Source organism: Vombatus ursinus, unplaced genomic scaffold (genome assembly GCF_900497805.2).
Source record: "Vombatus ursinus unplaced genomic scaffold, bare-nosed wombat genome assembly UNPS02014924.1, whole genome shotgun sequence".
NCBI classification, from domain to species: domain Eukaryota; kingdom Metazoa; phylum Chordata; class Mammalia; order Diprotodontia; family Vombatidae; genus Vombatus; species Vombatus ursinus.
The window spans coordinates 2,322,537-2,342,501 of record NW_020954702.1 but is presented as its reverse complement, the minus strand read 5'-3'; the positions used below and the strand labels follow the sequence as shown (position 1 = coordinate 2,342,501).

The window sequence follows — 19,965 nt, the reverse complement described above, 5'->3', positions numbered from 1 at the left end:
CTACCTAATAAAGCTCAGAAAAAAAGAATCTGAATAAAAATGGAAAAACATAATCCTTATCATCTATTCTTACCCTTTTAAGCTAAACAAACTCAAGGCTGACAAGTGCTTCACTATGGCACCAGTTAAAGAGGCTGCCAAAAGTGTTAAAATTAGTAAAAAAAAAAAATTATTAGCTCTCTTCTGCAAAGCTAAACTTTATTTATATTAAATCAGTAGTCTGTATAAAGCTTGCATTCAAAACTTGAAGCTAAATAAAGTCAAGTTCAATATATTCACAAACATGTATTAACACTTCCATGTGTTGTTACTTCCAGTGAAAATTTCAGCTACATTGAATAAACCAAAGATTAATTTTTTAAATAAAAATTTCTCACATCAGAAATCTAAGGTTTCAATAGCATTACCTAAGCACTATGAACATTGAGCACATACAGTCCTCTTGGCCTTGACTTTAAAAAAGGGTTTAAATTATTTCTCCCCTCTATACCTTCACTTTGTACCTCAGTTTCCTAGAAGTAGGTAGGAAGGATATTGGGTGCTAAACTAGTTGAAAATAATTCCACCAAAGTAAGTTGAAAATACTTACTATCTTTGGACTCCCCATCTTCTAAAACATGCATTTGTAACTCTTTGGATTTGGCATTTAATTCACTATGAAAAAAATAATGAAATATATTCACAATGAAATATTTTAAAGCAACTCAATCTATTTGGGGTACCCACATAAGGAGTTCCATACAACCATAAATATTAAGGAACTATTAGAAAATCCAATAATCAATGTTTATGCTTCCATCATTAACAATATTAATTTCCTCTGAGGTTTTACCTCATACCTAGCAAATTGACAAAGACTGAAAAAGATAGGAATAGGTGATCTTGTAGGTGTTCTAGAAAGATTTGGACAAACTAATAAAACCTTCTAGGTGGAGCTTTGAATTGGTCCAAAAATTCTAGAAAAGAATTTGAAATTATGTCAAGAAAGTGGATGAAATAGCCAAAACCTTTGACCCACAAATTCCACTACTGGGCACGTATCACAAGGAGATCAATGACAAAAAGAAAGGAGTCATAAATTCCAATATATTTATAGTAGGACCTTTTGTAGCAGCAAAGGTCTAGAAACAAAAAGGGTGGTCATCAATTGCAAAATACAATATTATGGTAATGTAAAATATAAATATGATTGATATAAAGAATCATAGGAAGACTAGATGAATACTGATTCACAGTGAAGCAGAATTGTGAAAACAATACATACAAATAGCACAAATGGAAAAAAAACAGTGCAACAAAGTAATAAAAACTAAGTATTTCCAATTATAATGATCAAGTTTGGCCTAAAAAAAGAGGTAAGAGAAGGTACCTGTTCCCACTTCTTTGCAATGGTAGAAGACTGGACTTTTTCTTTTTAGCTTTTTTCAATTAGCCAAAAAAAACCCAAAAAACAAAAAACCTCTCCCCTTCTCATTTCTCCTTCACCCCTACCATTATCCCTAATAATTGAAAAAGAAAGAAAAACAAAATGTTTGCTTTTGACTACAATAAAAAAAAATTCCTACATTGGCCATGTCCTAAGTATATGTTTAATATACATCACCTCTATGTCCAAGATCAATCATCTAGAATTAGTTTGTTGTATTGATCATAGTTCTTAAGACTTTCAAAGTTCTTTTTTTTTTACAATGTTGTTATATAAATTGTTCTCCTAGTTCTGCTCACTTCATTTGCATCACTTCATATAATTCTAACTGAAACTGGCCTCATCATCATTTGTTACACCACAAAAGTATTCCATTACATTCATATACCATAATTTATGCAGCCATTCTCTACTTGCAGAAAACCCTCTAGGTTTCCAGTTCTTTGACAGCACCAAAAGAGCTGATGTAAATATTTGCCCTGTTCTTTCTTTGATCTCTTTGTGGGTACAGACATAGGAGTGATATATTTGAATCAAAGGGTATGCATAACTGAGTAACTTTGGGGGCATGGTTCCAAATTACTTTCTTGAATGACTGGAATAATTCCCAGCTCCACCAATAGTGCACATCTGTTTTCCTGAAATCCCCCCATGCATTCATCACTTTTTTTTTTGTTAAATTTCCTAATCTGATGAGTATGAGGTATTGTTGTTTTCATTTTCATTATCTAATTTGGAACATTTATCTTTTTAATTTTGTAAAAATTTATTTTATTCTTAATTTATGGAATAAAAGAAGCATTTCTATAATATAGTACAACAAAAAAGGATGATTGCATATGAAACTGCAAATCTACTGTGCACAACTTGCTTTTCCTTGCAAATATACAACAAAATTATCATGTAAATTTCTTTTTTTTCCTTACCTCCCCCCTCCTGCCCTAGAGATGGCTACCATTAGACACAAATAGGTATGTATATTTATAATTATTCTATACATACTTCTATTTATCAGTTCTTCTCTGGATGAAGATGGCATCTTTCTTCATATGTCCTTTATAGTTAATTGGGATATTTATAAAAGACAAAAGAAATTCACTCAAAGTTGTTCTTAAAACAACGTTGCTGTTACTTTATACAACGTTCTCTTGGTTCTGCTCATTTTGTTCATTATTTCATGCAAGTCTTTCCATGTTTTTCTAAAATTACTGAGCTCATTATTTCTCATAGTATAGCAGTATTCCATCACAATCACATATCACAATTTGTTCAGTCATTCCCCAACTGATGGGCATCCCTGAAATTTCCAAGTCTTTGCCACCATAAAAAGAGCTGTAAGAAACATTTTAGAACACATAGGTTCTTTTCCTTTTCCCCTAATCATCTTTGGAAATAAAGTAAGTAGGGTAGTTGAATAACTCTTTGGGCCCAATTCCAGATTGCTCTGAAAAATGGTTGGATCATTTCATAATTCCACCAACAATGAATTAGTGTCCCAATTTTTCCACATCCTTTCCAACATTTGTCACTTTCCCTTTATATCATTTTAGTTAATCTGGCAGGTATAAAATATCTCAAAGCTATTTTGTGTGAGGGACTGTTTGATGTTAGCTACTGCCAGGTGGGCATTGTGGCAAGACTGGGGTAAGATCTGGGTGTTTGGAAGTCGAGGCAGGGGCTGTGGTAGGCGGAGTTGTGGTGAACTGGGATGGGCTGGATACGGAGAAGCCCTGAGGCAGTGGGCAGTGCTATGTGAGATAAGCTGGGGAAGGTAGAGTATACAAGGGGCATGTGCTCCTGAGGCAAGGGGCTGGGCCACGTGGGAGTGGGACGGCAGAGGACGAGTTCCCTTTGCTTAGTCCCCTCCCTAAATGCAACGTCAACCCCAGACGCCTCCATCCTGTGTCCTTCCTGACTTCCTGGGTCACGTACCTTCCCTTTGTGTAGCACTGACCCCAGATGCCTCCTCCTGGTATCTGGGCCTGACTCCCTAGGTCACGTACTCTTTGTCTATGCACTAATCCCAGACGCCTCCTTCCTGTATCCGGTCCTAGCCTCCTGCGTCACTCCCTCTCCCTTGGTGCGCTAAACTCAGACAGCCCCTTCCGGTATCTGACCCTACAATCATTGACTAGTAGGTGGGCTGAGGAGGAGGGGCTAAGTAGGTACTTAGGAACAGTCGTGGTCGGAGCACACTGGCTCTCTTTGCTCCTGCTCTGTTGCTCTGGCCTTCCTGCTTGGCCTTGCTGTGATGGCCTCTGAATAAAGCTCGGGTGTTGGCACCTCCTGATGGGTTCGTCTCTGTGTGTGTATCCGGGTAGGCTCCGAAGACTGGTAAGTAGTATGACTCTGGCAGCCTGCTCCTTATAGGAGGAGAGTGTATGGCACGGCCGGCACAAGGTCGGTGCGGCTGGTACAATTTTGATCTACATTTCTGTAATCAATAATGATTTAGAGCATTTTTTCATGTGACTATAAATTATTTTGATTTTGTCATTGGAAAACCGCCTGTTCATATCTTTTGACCATTTATCAATTAACCTTATCTATTGATATAATTTTTAAACTTTTATTATTGATGTAATAAATTATGTTAATAGTTTTCCTTATGTTAAACCATTCCTGTATTCCTGGTATCAATCCTATTTGATCATAACACTTTTTCATATGTCTTAGTGATAGCTTGCATTTCTTCCTCTGAAAACTGCCTGTTCATATACTTTAACCACATCAGTTTTATCATTTTAAATCTAAATCATTTCCCTTTATATCTTGGAAATAAGAACTTTATCAAAGAAATCTGCTGCAAAGATTTTTTTCCCCTAGTTACCAGCTTCCATTTTCATTCTAGCTGCACTGGCTTTGTTTGTGCAAAAATTATATTGGTTAGCCTTGTTAAACTGGTTTTTTTTTTCTTTTAATTCTTTCTTATGTGGGATAACAACAATAGTTAGCATTTACATAGCATAGCAAGGTTTTCAGTGTTTTACAAATATCTCAATTTATCATAACAACAATTCTGAGAGGTAGATGCTATTATTATCCCCATTTTACAAATAAAGTAACCGAAGTAGAGATTAAGGGACTTTTCCAGTGTCACATAACAAGTGTCTTAGGCTAGAATTGAACCCAACTCTTCTTGACTCTAGGTCCAGATGGTACTTTGGGAAGGAGATGAGCAAGGGATACACTGAGAGTGTGATCATTTAAATCCACTTGAATTGTGAAAAATTCACTTAAATTCCAGAAAATAAACAAACAAACAACAATGTCCCCTAAAACTGATGATAGCTAATAGGTAAGGGGAGTAATATACAATTTGCTTTATAACTGCCTCTCTTGCTACAAATGGCTTAATTGCTATGTGACTTTTTTTTTGTAAATAATATTTTATTTTTTCCAATTACATGTAAAGATATTTTTCAACATTCATTTTTTTATAAGATTTTCAGTTCCAAAATTTTTTTCCCTCTCTCACTTACCACCTCCACAAGATAGCAAGCAATCTGACACAGGTTATACATGTGCAATCATATTAAACATATTTCCACATTAGTCATGTTGTGAAAGAACAGAACAAAAGGGAAAAAACACAAGAAAAAAATGCTATGTGACTTTTACAGAGCTCTTTATCTCAAAATTCTTTGTTGTTGTTCAGTGGTTTCAATTGTATCTAACTCTTCATGACCCCACTTGGGGTTTCCTTGGCAATACTGGAGTGGTTTGCATTTCTTCTCCAGCTCATTTTTACAGATGAGGAACTAAGGCAAACAGGGTTAAGTGACTTGTCCAGGGTCACATAACTAGTAAGAGTCTGAGGCTGTTGAGGTTTTAGAGGCTTAGGGGTGCTGGGACCCCAATATCACAACACGTGGATCCTGTCCGAAAGAATTCCACCTAAGCTTTCTTTCAGCCAAGGACAAGGTTTAAAGACTGTGGGAGGGATCTAGGAGTGGCCAAATAGTTTGGGGTAACTGGAGGAGGGGTCTAAAGATCTGAATGGGTGTGCCAGTAAGGTGGGATGAACAAAACTCCTGGGACCTGGACAATGGAGCCTAGCTAGGATTAAGTGTGGGAAATGGCCTGGGGCCACAAGGAGAGCCAGGCTAGGTTAAGGGTAACAGAATGGGGAGATTGAGTATAGCCACAATGAATGGCCAGTTGATGGGATTATAGCCTCAGGCAAATGCCAGAGATTTGGCCATGTGGGAAAGTCCAGGGTTTCTAGATCCCATCCTCATCAAGGCCAGATTTGAATTCAGAAAGAGTCTTTCTAATTCCAGGTCCAGCACTCCATCCATTACCATATCTAGCTAGCTGCCTTTTACAAATACAGACATATAAAAACATTTTGTTTTACTCAGAGTAACATAGCATTTTAGTCAGTACTAAGTAATATATCACCAGATTAATGAAGGAAATGAAAAATACTTTATTACTTAAGAGAAACTAATAGGAAGTAGAGCCTTAAAGAGTATGTAATTCAATTTTTTCCTTTTAAAAATGAGGAAACTGAGGTCCAGAAAGATGAGATGACTTTATAAGGTCATAAATCTAGTCACTTGCAGGACCAAGCTTAGAATCAGTACATTAGTCTACTCTTCTTTCCAATAAATTATGTCACCTTCAAGTTCTGAAGATGAAGCTTTTGAAAATAATTATTTGCCTATCAGGATGTCTTTTAGAGTATAACCACGAGACATTATAAGTCTTTCCTATTTAATTTACACTAGTGATGATGCAGTCTAGAGGTTAGGGGTCCTGGCACCCCAAAATCACGATTCCCGGGTCCTGCCCGAAAGAATTCGACCCAAGCTTTCTTGACCTGAAGAGAGCATAGAAACCACAACAGAATGTTCTTGAATGGTTAGAAAAAAAGAAATAAGAATTGTAAAAGCAGAATGCATGCCTTGAAGAAATAACTGGCAGAACAGAAAAACTTGAATCCATAGTGCCAAATCTCATCGAAGAAATAAAGAGAGTATAACTGATGAAATTTAGAAGTTTAGGGGTGCTGGGACCCCAAAATCACAACATGAGGGTCCTTTCCTGAAAGAATTCGACCCAAGCCTTCTTTCAGCCAAAGACAAGATTTATTAGAACATCCATCATATTGGGGCAAGCTCTTAAGGAGTCTGAACATTATTAGTAATCTATTGGCTAGATTTTAAGAATCTGAGCATCTTATTGGAGACAAGATGGATCTTATATACAGAAAGACTAGGGGAGGGATCTAGGAGTGGCCAAGTAGTCTATGAGGTAATAGAACTCCAGGGACCTGGACCACGTGGCCAAGGGAGAATGGAGCCTAGATAGGATAAAGGATGGGAAGCGGCCTGGGGCCATGGGGAGGTAAGACAATGGAGGGCTAGGCTAGGTTAAGGGTAACAGAATTGGGAGGTTGGGTGTAGGCAATAAAAAAAGGCCAGTTAATGGGAATATAACCTCAAGCAAACTCCTGAGATTTGGCCTAGTGGGAAAGTCCAAGGTTTTTCCTTTTTGGGGTCCATATCCCATCCTCATCATAACCAGTTGGAATTGCAAATACACAAAAATAAATAACAATCTGAAAAAAGAAAAGCAAAAGACAACATTAAAAGAAAGCATCAGCACAGGCTCTGGAGTCAGGAGGACCTGACTAGCAGGCAGTTGATGATACATGGCAGGAACTCAAGAGCTTTAAGACCAGATATATAGGGGCAGCTAGGCTGTGAAGTGGATAGAGCACCAGCCCTAGAATAAGGAAGACCTGAGTTCAAATTTGGCCTTGGAAGGAATGAAGGAAGGAAGGAAGGAAGGAAGGAAGGAAAGAAGGTCTCCATAAAAGCAAAACATGTTAAAGAAAGGCTGTGTTATAAAAACCCCCGACTCAATTCAGAATTCAGTCCAAGACTGGGCTCGGTGAATTCCCAGAACAAGAGTTAGCTAGGTCATAACAAAATCACAGTTGTGGAGTGAGAGAAGATATACCTTCATTAGCAATTCTTGTGGGAATTGGGTATTTTTCTTCATGGGAATCACACAACTACACAGGAGCACAGCAAGTGGTTATATAGGATTACTTGGCTTTAACCGCCAACTTGTCCCAACATTCCTGCACATCCCATTTAACATCTATGTTGGCAATGCAATATCTATTGTTTCTGTAGAGTCTGTGAAAACCAATCTCTCCCTTATCTTGTTTACATATTTGTGTAAACCAGTAAACCAATAAACCAATAAATAAACCAATCTCCCTCTTCCAATTTTCTTACTGATTCTGTGGGAACCAAACTGTTAGCATTTCTCACAGCTGCATTAGAGATAACTTAAAGATTACAGTTCTTTCACATCACAGCATATCAAAAAATATAAATATCACAATACAAGAAATGATACAAGAAAACTGCCCAGAATATCTAAACAAAGTACCAATCAAAAGAATCCACAGATAGCTTCCAGAAACAACAACTCCCTTAGATTGTAGACTCCAAAACACACAATGGTTAAATTTAACAATTCTACTGACAAACAACAAATTCTACAAGCCACTAGGCAAAGGACTTTCAAATATAAAGGAAATGAAATTCAAATAACACAAATCTATTTCGAAACCCCCAGAAACCACAGAAGAGAATAAAATAATGAATTCTAAAATAGTAAAGAAGCTCAAGATGCAACCAAGGTGACATAACCTACAAAACTGAGCCTAAACATTAACTAAAAAACATGGAGGTTCAATAAAAAGAGATTTTTAAAAACATTCTTAAAAAGAAAACCAGAACTACAAACACCTTAGAAAACAAACCACAAGAAAAGTAAACAAATAAAGCAACCAATGAGAGCATCAATAATGAAATAAGTTATACCAGAAAAAAAAATAGGGGAAAAAACCTACAGATACCTATATAGTTAAGAATAACAAAATAACAGAGAGACCATTAAGAGATTTCTTTGTGAAAGTACACAAGGAGACAAAGGTGAAAGCAGAAACCAAATAGAAGTGATGTTGGAGAAACGGGCCTGAAAAATCATGGACTAAACTTCATAACACCCTGTCTAAGGGTAAATCAATGGCTTTTTTGTTGCTGTTATTGTTTTTTTATGGAACTAAATTGCAGAGAAGGAAAGTGCACAAGAGGAAAGAGGGGAGGAAGAAAATAAAGGGAAATATATAATGTACCCTAATGAAGTTAGAGGTTAACAACAAAAGGAAAATTACTCCAGTAGTCCTTCAGGAAAAAGAGGGGCTACAAAAGAATGGGTCAGAAAGCAAAGAGGACAGATAAGGGAAAAAGAAAAAAAAAACTCTTGACTAAGTAGTGGGAAGAATTCCCACTGAAGCACATTCAGTGTTCAGAACATTCAAGAAGAAGAGATATCCTATGAATGGAGATGGGAACCTTAAAATGCCTATAATCTGCAGGGATTCAGAGTTTAGAGAATGTCTTGCCTCAGTAAAAGGGGAATCAAGAACCCCTTAAAGCAACTGACACCCAGTGGAATCAGAGAGCATGGACGATAGAGGAGATTTAATGAAAAATGGGAAAAAATTATTAAGGAAGATGGCAAAGGATAGTAATGAACTGTACAAAAACAGAAAAAAAAAATCTCTGCCATGGGACATACTTCCAACTTCTCTATCACCTACAAGAATTGCAGGATATTACAAACAAAAATTTAAAAGGCAGAAATAATAAATGGCATCCCTTAGACTATAATGCAATAAAAATAGCTATCAGTTGAGGAAGCAAAATATATGACACAAACCCAAATTGAGACAATAAAAAATCCTAAATAATGAGTGGATCAAAGAACAAGTCATAGAAACAATGAATAATTATGAGAAAGAAAATGATAGCAATGAAATAAAATACCAAATTTCCTGGGATGCAACTAAAGGATTACCCAGGGGGAAAATCATATCCCTATAAACATACATCAACAAACTAAAAAAGGAGGGGATTATTGAACTGAATATGCCTTTTTTTAAGAATTAGAAAGCCAACAGATACATTGAAAATGAGCACATAGGGTGAGACAGCAAAGATTAGAGAAGTAGAAAAGCTGAAAAAAAAATGCAAATGATAAATAAAACTTTCTTTGAAAAGATTAATAAAAGTATTAAACATTTAGCCAATCTGATTAAAGAAGGCAGAGAATCAAGTCAACAAAATAGCAAATGAACAAAATGAAATCAAAACAAAAAGAATTATCAGAACATACTATGCATAGTTAAATGCTAACAAAACCAAGAACACAAAATAGAAATAGAGGAATATCTTCAAAAACATAAAATACTAAAACTAACCAGATCAAATGATGTTAAGCAAAACAATCCCAGAAAATGAATAAAACTAGTTGCACAGGAAATAATGAAGAAATTCATGGAACGAAGCAAGCATTTCCATAACAGTACAATTAAAAAAAAAAAGATTGCACATGAAACTGCAAATCTAACATGTACAATTTGCTGTTCCTGGTTTTGAAATTAGAAGTCTGTTTTGCTCATAAAAGAAATCTAATATGCAACTTTCTTAATCTTGGAGAATAATTTGTGCTGTATGAGAAGGAGAAGGGGATAAGAGAAGGGGATGGGGAGACAGAAGAGAGGGCAGATTAGAGGAAGGGGTATTCAGAATGCACACTGTCTTGGGGTGGGGGGAGGGGTGAGATGGGGAGAAAATTTGGAACTCAAAGTCTTGTGGAAGTGAATGTTGAAAACTAAAAATAAATAAATTAATGAAAAAAATGAAAAAAATTTCTGATCCTGGTAGATTCACAGGAAATTTTTAATACAATTTTAAAGAACAATTAGTACCCGTACAGCACAAATTATTCTCCAAGATTAAGAAAGTTGCGTATTAGATTTCTTTTATGAGATAAATAGATTTCTAATTTCAAAACCAGGAAACTAAAGCATTAAGAGAGAACTATAGACCAACATCACCCCACTCTCTTAGCCCCTTCCCCTCTACTTTCCTGTAGGGTAACATAAATTTCCATACCCAATTGAGTGTGTATGTTATTCCCTCCTTAAGCCAAATTCTATGAGAAGAAGATTCACTCATTTCTTCTCACCTTCCCCACTCTCCCCCCCGCCAACTGTAAAAGTCTTTTCTTGTCTGTTTTATGTGAGATACTCACCCTGTGCCTTCTCTCTCTCTCTCTCTCTCTCTCTCTCTCTCTCTCTCTCTATCTATCTACCTATCTATATATACATATAAATTTTTTCCCTCCAAATACCCTAATACTGACAAAGGTCTCATGAGTTACAAATATTATCTTTCCATGTAGGAATGTAAACAGTTCAACCTTAATAAGTCCCTTATGATTTCTCTTTCCTGTTTACCTCTTCATGTTTCTCTTAAGTCAATTTGCAGTTTTAATGCTATAGCAATCAAATTTTCAAAGGGATACTTAGACAATTTGATTAAATAATGATAAAATTGATTTTGAAAAATAAAAAAATCTAGAATATCTAGAAAAATAATAAAAAGAGAAAGGGATGAAGAGGTACTAGACTTCCAGATCTCAAACTTTATTATAAAACATCAGTCATCAGAACCATTTGATATTGGAGGAAGATCAGAGTAAAAAAAAAAAATCAGAAATAACTGAATTCAATAACCAATTGTCCAAGAGGCCAGGAAACAAAACTTACATAGGAAACAACTCTCTGTTAAAGAAAACCTGCTGAGAAAACTGGAAAGCAGTCTGACAAAAATTAGGCTTAGATCAACAGTTTACATCATTCTCCGCAACATATTCTAAATGGATATCTGACCTTAATATTAAAGATTTTGCTATAAAACCTAGAAGTGGGGCAGGTAGGTGGTGCAAATATACATACATGTACAAAACATGTTGTATGCATGTGTTAAATATGTTATGTATTATGTGTTATATATTGTGTGTTATTCAGACATTTCAGTCATGATTGACTCTTTGTGACTCCATTTGGGATTTTCTTGGCAAAGATACATAAGTGGTTTGCTATTTCCTTCTCCAGCTCATTTTGTAGATGAGGAAACTGAGACAAACATGATTAAATGACTTGCCTAGAGTCACACAGTTAGTAAGTGTTTGAGGCCAGATTTGAACTTAGGTCTTCCTGACTCTAGGCTCAGTACTCTGTCCACTGAGCCACCTAGCTGCCTTTAAATTATATATTATTAATATCTTACGTGATGTATAAAAAGTTTGAGAGACATAATTTCTGGGTAAACATTTTATTAATCATGCCAGCACATAATTAATATAAGGGGGTCAGGGATACTCTCAAATGCCAAAGACCCCTCATGGAATTCACTTAAGAGTTTATATCCCCTTGGAAAAGTGGATGTTGTGGCAATCGACTCTGATTGGTTAACAGGTAAGGACAGAAAATGAATATTTTAATAACAGACCTATTCTAACGAGAGGCTGATGGACTTTGATTATATCATTTACTTCCAAACCACTCCCAGCCTTGGGCAATCTAATTAAAGAATTTATCCCCATCCAAACCTGAATAGACCACTGGGCTTCCCCACCAGGGTCAGTCTGAACAAGAATGAGGAGAAATTAATCCAATCTCATTATCAGCAACATCTTACAGATGCTGGCTTGGCCTAGTAGAGAAAAAGGTTTTGGAAAACTTTTTGGAGACTCCTGTGTCTCCCCAATATTAACAATAAGTTATTTAACAATCATTTCTGTCATTTCCTCATTTGATTCTATTGAGAGACATAAGTCTCCTCGATGAATTATTAACTGATATGACAAACATTTCATTAGGAGTTTCTAACCATGGGTCTTATGAGGAGAAACAATGTGAGGGGGGCAAAGAGGGAGAAATTGATCTGCACTGACAAAATCAAAGGGCCAGTCCCCTTCTGTTAAGCAAAACTTACAGATAAAAGGTACACAGGGAAAAAGCAAATAATAATAATAAAATATAGATGTATAAGCTTATAGATAATAATCTTTTTTTTTTTTTACTTGTTAACAGTAGCTAGGCCTTGGAGACATAAAAGTTACCATTAGTGATTATAAATATGGATTTGATTTGATTTAGTCTGAAATCTGTCCTGAAGAAAATCAGAATGTGGTCTGTTCTCCTATCAGGACAATTATGGTAAATAAGAACTTAATATAAAAGACATTTGCTATCTGGCATTAAGAAATTTATTAGCTGTGTGACCCCAAGCAAGTTACCTTATGTCTGTTTACCTCAGTTGACTACTCTGTGAGGGGATAATAATAGCCCCCACCTCGCAGGGTTGTTGGGGGAATCACATTATTATAAAGTGCTATATTAATGTTAACTGTTTTTATTATTTCTTTAATTAGATATAATTGGTTCATACTTGATAATTTTATATAGGTTTTTAGATGTGATCAGTATACAATGCCAATGGTGATGAGACGAATGATTTTCTGTGTAATGTAATTTAGAGACACGTTCACCTGAATTGAAGCCACCTGACCGGTAACGGGTTTTGTTTCAAGTTCAAATACTTAATATTGTTTATGGTATTGTTATATTTATATATTTTCTTATATTGTGAAATTTGGTAAATGATTATATCAGATATACTGTTAGAAAGGCAACTTCTTATATTTTAGAATAGATTCTAGGTATTGCTAGACTAAGAATTGTACTGTTAAAAGAGAGAAGAAAAAGTGAAAATTGTTGGGTCGTCTTATCAGCTTCGCTGATCACATGATGTGGTTTAGAGGTTCAGGGGTGCTGGGACCCCAAAATCACAACACGCAGGTCCTGCCCAAAAGAATTCAACCCAAGCCTTCTTTCAGCCAAAGACAAGGTTTATTAGAATATCCATCATATTGGGCAGACTCTTAAGGAGTAAGCAGTGGCTAGATTATAAGAATCTAAACAGATTTTAAGAATCTAAGCATCTTAATGGAGACAAGATGGACCTTATATACAGAAAGACTGTGGGAGGGATCTAGGAGTGGCCAAGTAGTCTATGAGGTAATAGAATTCCAGGGACCTGGAACACAAGGCCAAGGGAGAATGGAGAAATGGCCTGGGGCCATAGGGAGGTCCACAATGAAAGGCCAGTTGCTAGGATTATAGCCTCAGGGGATCGCCAGAGATTTGGCCATGTGGGAAAGTCCAGGGTCTTTCCTTTCTGGGGCCCAGATCCCAACCCCATCACACATATTGTATTATTCTGAAGTACTGTATTTAAGAACTTATAAACTTCCAGGTTTGCCTATACTTAACAGGAAGTTTCATCAAAATTATTTGGCTATCACTTATGAAAATTTCAAGATTGTTAACTAAGTTATTTGGAGGTTTACAGCAATTGGCCAATATTGTTTTTCTAGGGGTTTGAGTAAACTATCACATATTCACTATCTATGTGGGATTCCAGAATATAATTATTTTCTTGATTTCTAGTGATATATTTTATGCCAGGATGAGTTTATACTTGAAGAGAAGACAAAAGGAAGAAAATGCTATTGAGGAAAATTTTAAAGGCTTGGTAAACTTTGTTATTCTGATAAGGCTAATTTAATTGGGTATATTTTTGGCATTGCTTCAATGAGAAAACCTGAATCTCCTTCCCAATGCAAACACTTTTTGACTAGAGGGGGGTGGTAATTAGGAATTTTTGGTAATTAGAAATTTGTTTTGTTTTTATGGTACTTTTGGGACTTATGATACTTAAAGACATCTTATACCAACTTAGTTTTGATAAATTCCAATTTTAAGGATTTATTTTTGCTTTATGGTTGAATAAAAGATATCTACATGTTTAGAGGTTTCCAACTAATTTATTTAATTATTCTAACTATTGCCTTTTCACATCAGGGTAAATTTTAAGCTGTTTTTAAGAAAGAGAAATATGAGGAAGGAATATTTAAGTAAAAAATCTTTTGTGTAAATTTTTAAGTAAAAAAAACTTTTTGTGATTTTTAAAAAGGCTGATAAATTTTATTTGTAAGCTAACTTATTGCAACAATTTGATGATATTGATAATAATTGTGTCCAGTCCTACTGTGTTAGTGAGATTTTACTGTTTGAGGAGAAAACCTTTTTTGGGACCTTGAATATTCTTTTTGAGTTCCATTTTTAGGTTTGTTGCGTCCTTACGCCAACTTAAATGAGTACCTTAAGAAAAACATCAGTAGTCAGCAGCTCAATGGGAGTGACATCTGAGATCTAAGGTTAGTGAATATCTGCCCCTGGGAATAAGATAAAGAGTTTACCTTGGAAAGGCTAAGGTTGGACTCTTCTTAATTCATTTTCCCATACAAGGTATCTGTCTACCTGGCTCCATATATGCTAGGCTTATCGTGATGTAGGCCTTGAGGACCAGTTTGATGCTGTTACAACCATGTCCCTGCTTCTAACTCACAGCAAATTTCTATTATCCAGGTAGGCAAACAGTGGAAGGTTGCCATTGCAATACTGGATCTATTAGTTATTAGATGAATACTAAAGCATCTGAATTACTGTAATAAGCTGCAAGTGGGAAAGATTTTGCTGTTTTGATCTGAATTTCTAGTTGTTCCACGGCCTAATCAAGAGTTAAACTAATGCTTGAACTTGTCATATGTATAAGATTCAGTTCCTGAAGTATTTTATTCTTTCAGAATAATAGGAGTATAATTAGACAAAGGTAGAGAAGCTAGTGAAACAAAGATATGAATCTATTATGTTGTAAGATTAAAGTCAGGAACTTCTTTTGGTTATGTTTTAAGGAACTGACTTAATTTTAACTTCAGTACAGTCAGTTATGTTAGTGGACACTAGTGACTTATGAGTTATCTTGTGTTACTTTAACAAGAAATCTGATATTACTTATGTTTGTTATTTAATCTGAGATTAGAATCTGTGTGTACAGCATGCCCTGAAATGGACTCAAACCACTTAACACTGACCTTAAAGATATTCCTATTGTTTAAAGGGATTTTGAGAGTGGTAATCTAAATGTTTATGTCCATTTGAACATGGTTAGTAACTGAACATGTTTTACTATAGACAATAGTTCATATAAGCTGTTCTTTGTATACAATTTGGGATTATTATATTTACACATCACATTTCAAGTCTTTTCTTGTTTGTTATTAAGCATCTTAAAGCAAAATCACTTGTGTAATGTTGAACCTAAGGATGAAAAAGCATCTACTTAACATAAGTACTAGCTATATCAACATAAATTTTAATTTTTTCATGATGAATCTTTTATTGTTACCAAGGTGAGATTATAGTCAATACTTGTTATCAAGGAAATGTGATCCTTGAGAGCTGAATCTACCCGAAGCTATAGTTATTTGAACTTGTTCTTTAAGACCTTATGGGACTGAAGTGATATTGTTCTGAGTTTCAGTCCAGGTATGATCACCAAGAAATACTATCAAGCCAATTAATCCATGATGCCAGTAAACCTACGGGGCTCACATCTATGAACTGTAGGTGGTATTCTCATGGGAAAGGTTGGGAGAACGACTCTTGGCATAACTCAATTTCACCAGTATGACATTATGTATGTTATACCATACACATTGTTATGTAATATAGAAATAACAAACACATGTAAATCCATGTTAATTATTTTGTATCATATAAGATGCATGTACATATGTTGTGTATCATACAATATACACATATATCCAAAAGTCATTTCCTAATAGATTAGTGTTCAAAGGATATGAACAAATAGTTCTCAAAATAATTTCAAACTATTAAAAACTATATAAAAGAATGCTTCAAATCTCTAATAACAAGAGAAATACACTCAAAACAATCCTGAGATTTCACTTCATATCCTACAAATGAGCAAAGATGACAGAATGGAATAGTCAATGCTAAGAGAGTTGTAGGCCAGTAGGCACACTAGTGACTTCTTGGAGGAATTATGAATCAGTATCAGTGAATCATTTTGGAAAATAATTTGGAATAATGCAAATAAAGTGACTTTGACCCAGTGATTCTGTTACAAGAAAGTCATCAGTGAGAAGAAAGTCCTGATATACACCAAAATACTTATAGCAGCCTTTTTTTGTGATTGTAAAGAATTGAAAACAAAACAGACGTCCATAGATTTGGAGAATGGCTTAATAAATTGTAGTACATTTTTAAAAAATATTTGCTCAAGAAACACAAATACAATGAATACAGAGAAATATGGAAAGATTAAAGTGAACTCATTCAGAGTAAAGTAACTAAAACCAAGAAAACAATATACACAATCAAGACAATAATAGAAATGGAAAAAACAACTACAAAATAATCATAAACAAATGTTGCAAAATTATAAAGAATAAGCGTGGCTCCAAAAAAGAGATATGAGAAAACATCTCCTAACCTAGTCCTTCACAGAGTTAGAGGTCCATGAGTGTGGCTCATTGCACATAATTTCAGAATTTTTCAATATACTGATCAGTTAGCTGATTTTTCCCCTTGTTTTTGATTCTTCTCTTTAAAAAAAACTTTTTGTCATATAGGATAACTTTCTGGGAAGGGAAAGGAAAGGAATACTGGGAAAAATTATGGTAATGTAAAAAAATGACATCAATAAAAACTGATTTTTTAAAATCAATAACAAGAACTAACAAAGTCAGAGAACACATCTTTCCACTATCACTGACATATTTCAAACTACTTCACAAGCTTAACAAGATATTCCATTTCTTTTGCACAAACCAGGAATTCCCTCCCCCTTTTGCACAAAGTTAAAAGTTCTGTTAACTCAAAGGTTTGACTATATTGAAGTGTATTATCCTTTGGTATACTCACAAAGCGAACTCCTCATCCCAAGTGAAATTTGTGGTGCCCTTAGTTACAGAGCTGAAGAACTTCTGGAGAGGGTGATTTAGCTGAGTCACAAACACACAGTTAAGGCTACCTGCAACAGAAAGAGTGACATCTTACGATTTCCACAAAATGTCCCAAGCATAGTTCAGTTACAAAACCCAAGAAATGAGGAAAGACAAAATGAATGGCAAGACTGTGTTTTCTATACTAGAAATTTGACCTGTGTCCTCTAAAGGTGATACACTATCTGGATGAGACGAGTCATCAAGTATATGGCACCTCCTGGGAGACAGAGCCAAGATGGCAGAATGAAAGCAGTGATCTGCTTCAGCTCTCCCCTTTGGGGAGATTCCAAATACCTGTAAAAAATGGCTCTAAACAAATTCTAGAGCAGCAGAACCCATAAAAAGAGTGAAACAAACTTCTAGCCCAAGACAACCTGGATGATTGATTGGGAAGGTCTATTGTGCTGGGCTGGGAAAGGAATACAGTTCAGCGTGGGCACGCAGGCAAAGACCAGGCCTCAGTGAACTTAGAGCAGGCTTCAGGGGACTGAATCACTAGCAGCTATGGCAGTTTCCAGACTTCTCAACCTACAAATGCCAAAGACAACTTAGAAGGTCAGTAGGAAAAGTCTGTGACCCTGGTGAGAGAGAAGTTAGATCCCAGCCCCAGTCCCGGCACAACCCTGGGGTGGTGGCTGCTTCCGGAGCTTGAACCACAGACAGAGGTGGGATCGAGTAGCTGATCAGAGGGGGATTACAAGGATCTCTTTGCTGGCACTGAGGCAGGAATCTTTTGCTTTGCCCTGCTTGGATCTGGGTCACGGTTCTAGGTGGTGGTCCTGGGGCAAGGAGGAGCGCTGGCCTGGTGGAGCTTGTAGTGGCGGTGGAGATGGAATCCTCCTCACAGTTCCAAGGCAGAAAAGAGTGCTTGCGGTCACTCATAGACCACAGTACAGGCCAGGAAAGGAATAAACACCTTGCCCCTTATCATACCACCTTGGAAGAACTGAAAATTTACAGGTCTCTAGAAGTATCTCTGAAAACAGCTTCAGAAAACCCCCAAAGCTTGGGACAGTACATTCTAGACACTGGAAGCAGACCCTTACCTTAACAAAGAGTTTATAACTTAAATAATTGGTTGCAAATATGAACAAATTGCGCAAAAAAAAAGTCAGACCATAGAATCTTTCTTTGGTGACAAAGAAGGTCAAAACATACAACCAGAAGAAGACAACAAAGTCAAAGCTCCTATATCCAAAGCCTCCAAGAAAAATATGAATCAATCCCAGGCCATGGAAGACCTCAAAAAAGATTTTGAGAAGCAAGTAAGAGAAGTAGAGGAAAAATTGTGAAGAGAAATGAGAGTGATGCAAGAAAATCATGAAAAACAAGTCAACAGCTTGCTAAAAGAGACCCAAAAAAATACTGAAGAAAATAATACCTTAAGAAATAGCTTAACCCAAATGGCAAAAGAAGTCCAAAAAGCCAATGAGGACAAGAATGCCTTCAAAAGCAGAATTGGCCACATGGAAAAGAAAGTCCAAAAACTCATTGAAGAAAATACTTACTTAAAAATTACAATGGAGCAAATGGAAGCTAGTGACTTTATGAGAAATCAAGACAGTGTAAAACAAAACCAAAAGAATGAAGAAATAGAAGACAATGTGAAATATTTCATTGGACAAACAATTGACCTGGAAAATAGATAGAGGAGAGGGAATTTTAAAATTATTGAACTATCTGAAAGTCATCATCAAAAAAAGAGCCTAGACATCATCTTTCAAGAAATTATCAAGGAAAACTGCCCTGATATTCTAGAACCAGATGGAAAAATAGAAATGGAAAGAATTCACTAATCGCCTCCTAAAAGAGATCCCCAAAGGAAAACAACTAAGAATATTGTAGCCAAATTCCAGAGTTCCTAGGTCAAGGAGAAAATATTGCAAGCAGCCAGAAAGAAACAATTCAAGTATTGCTGGAAACACAATCATGATAACACAAGATTTAGCAGCTTCTACACTAAGGGACTGAAGGGCTTGGAATATAATATTCCAGAGGTCAAAGGAGATAGGATTACAACCAAGAATCACCTACCCAGAAAAACTGAGTATAATCCTTCAGGAGAAAAAATGGACATTCAGTGAAATAGAGAACTTTCAAACATTCTTAACGAAAAAACCAGAGCTGAATAGAAAATTTGACTTTCAAATACAAGATTCAAGAGAAGTATGAAGAGGTAAACAGAAGAGAAATCACAAGGGACTTATTAAGGCTGAACTGTTTACATTCCTACATGGAAAGATGATATTTGTAACTCATGAGAACTTTGTCAGTATTAGGGTAGTTGGAGTGAAAAAAATTATATGTATGTATATATATATATATAGATAGATAGATAGGGAGAGACAGAGAGGGGGCACAGGATGAGTTCAAGATGAAGGGGTGATATCTGGAGAATAAAATTAAGAGGTGAGAGGATTATGCTGGGAGAAGGAGAAAGGGAGAGGTAGAATGGGGTTGACTATCTTACATAAAACAGGAAAGAAAAGGCTTTTACAGTAGGGGGACAATGGGGGAAGATGAGAGGAAATAAGTGAATCTTATTCTCATTTGGATTTGGCTTAAGGAGGGAATAACATACACTCTCAATTGGATGTGGAATGGAAATTTATCCTACCCCACAGGAAAATAGAGGGGAAGGGGATAAGAGAGCAGGGCGATAATAAAGGGGAATGCAGATTGGGGGAGGGGGTAATCAGAATCAAACACCTCTGAGGAGG

The 19,965-nt window shown here is 35.9% G+C and overlaps 1 protein-coding gene across 1 annotated transcript in view; it reads right to left on the bottom strand.

The window, feature by feature from the left end:
* Window positions 1–19,965, bottom strand: part of C2CD2 (C2 calcium dependent domain containing 2) — an 81,945-nt gene that overhangs the window by 17,929 nt on the left and 44,051 nt on the right. The window contains exons 8-9 of the mRNA XM_027843600.1: window positions 17,163–17,271; window positions 590–654 (exon numbers count right to left, since the gene is read on the bottom strand). Of these exons, the coding sequence (XP_027699401.1) occupies window positions 590–654; window positions 17,163–17,271 (174 nt within the window). The remainder of the gene's footprint in view (window positions 1–589; window positions 655–17,162; window positions 17,272–19,965) is intronic.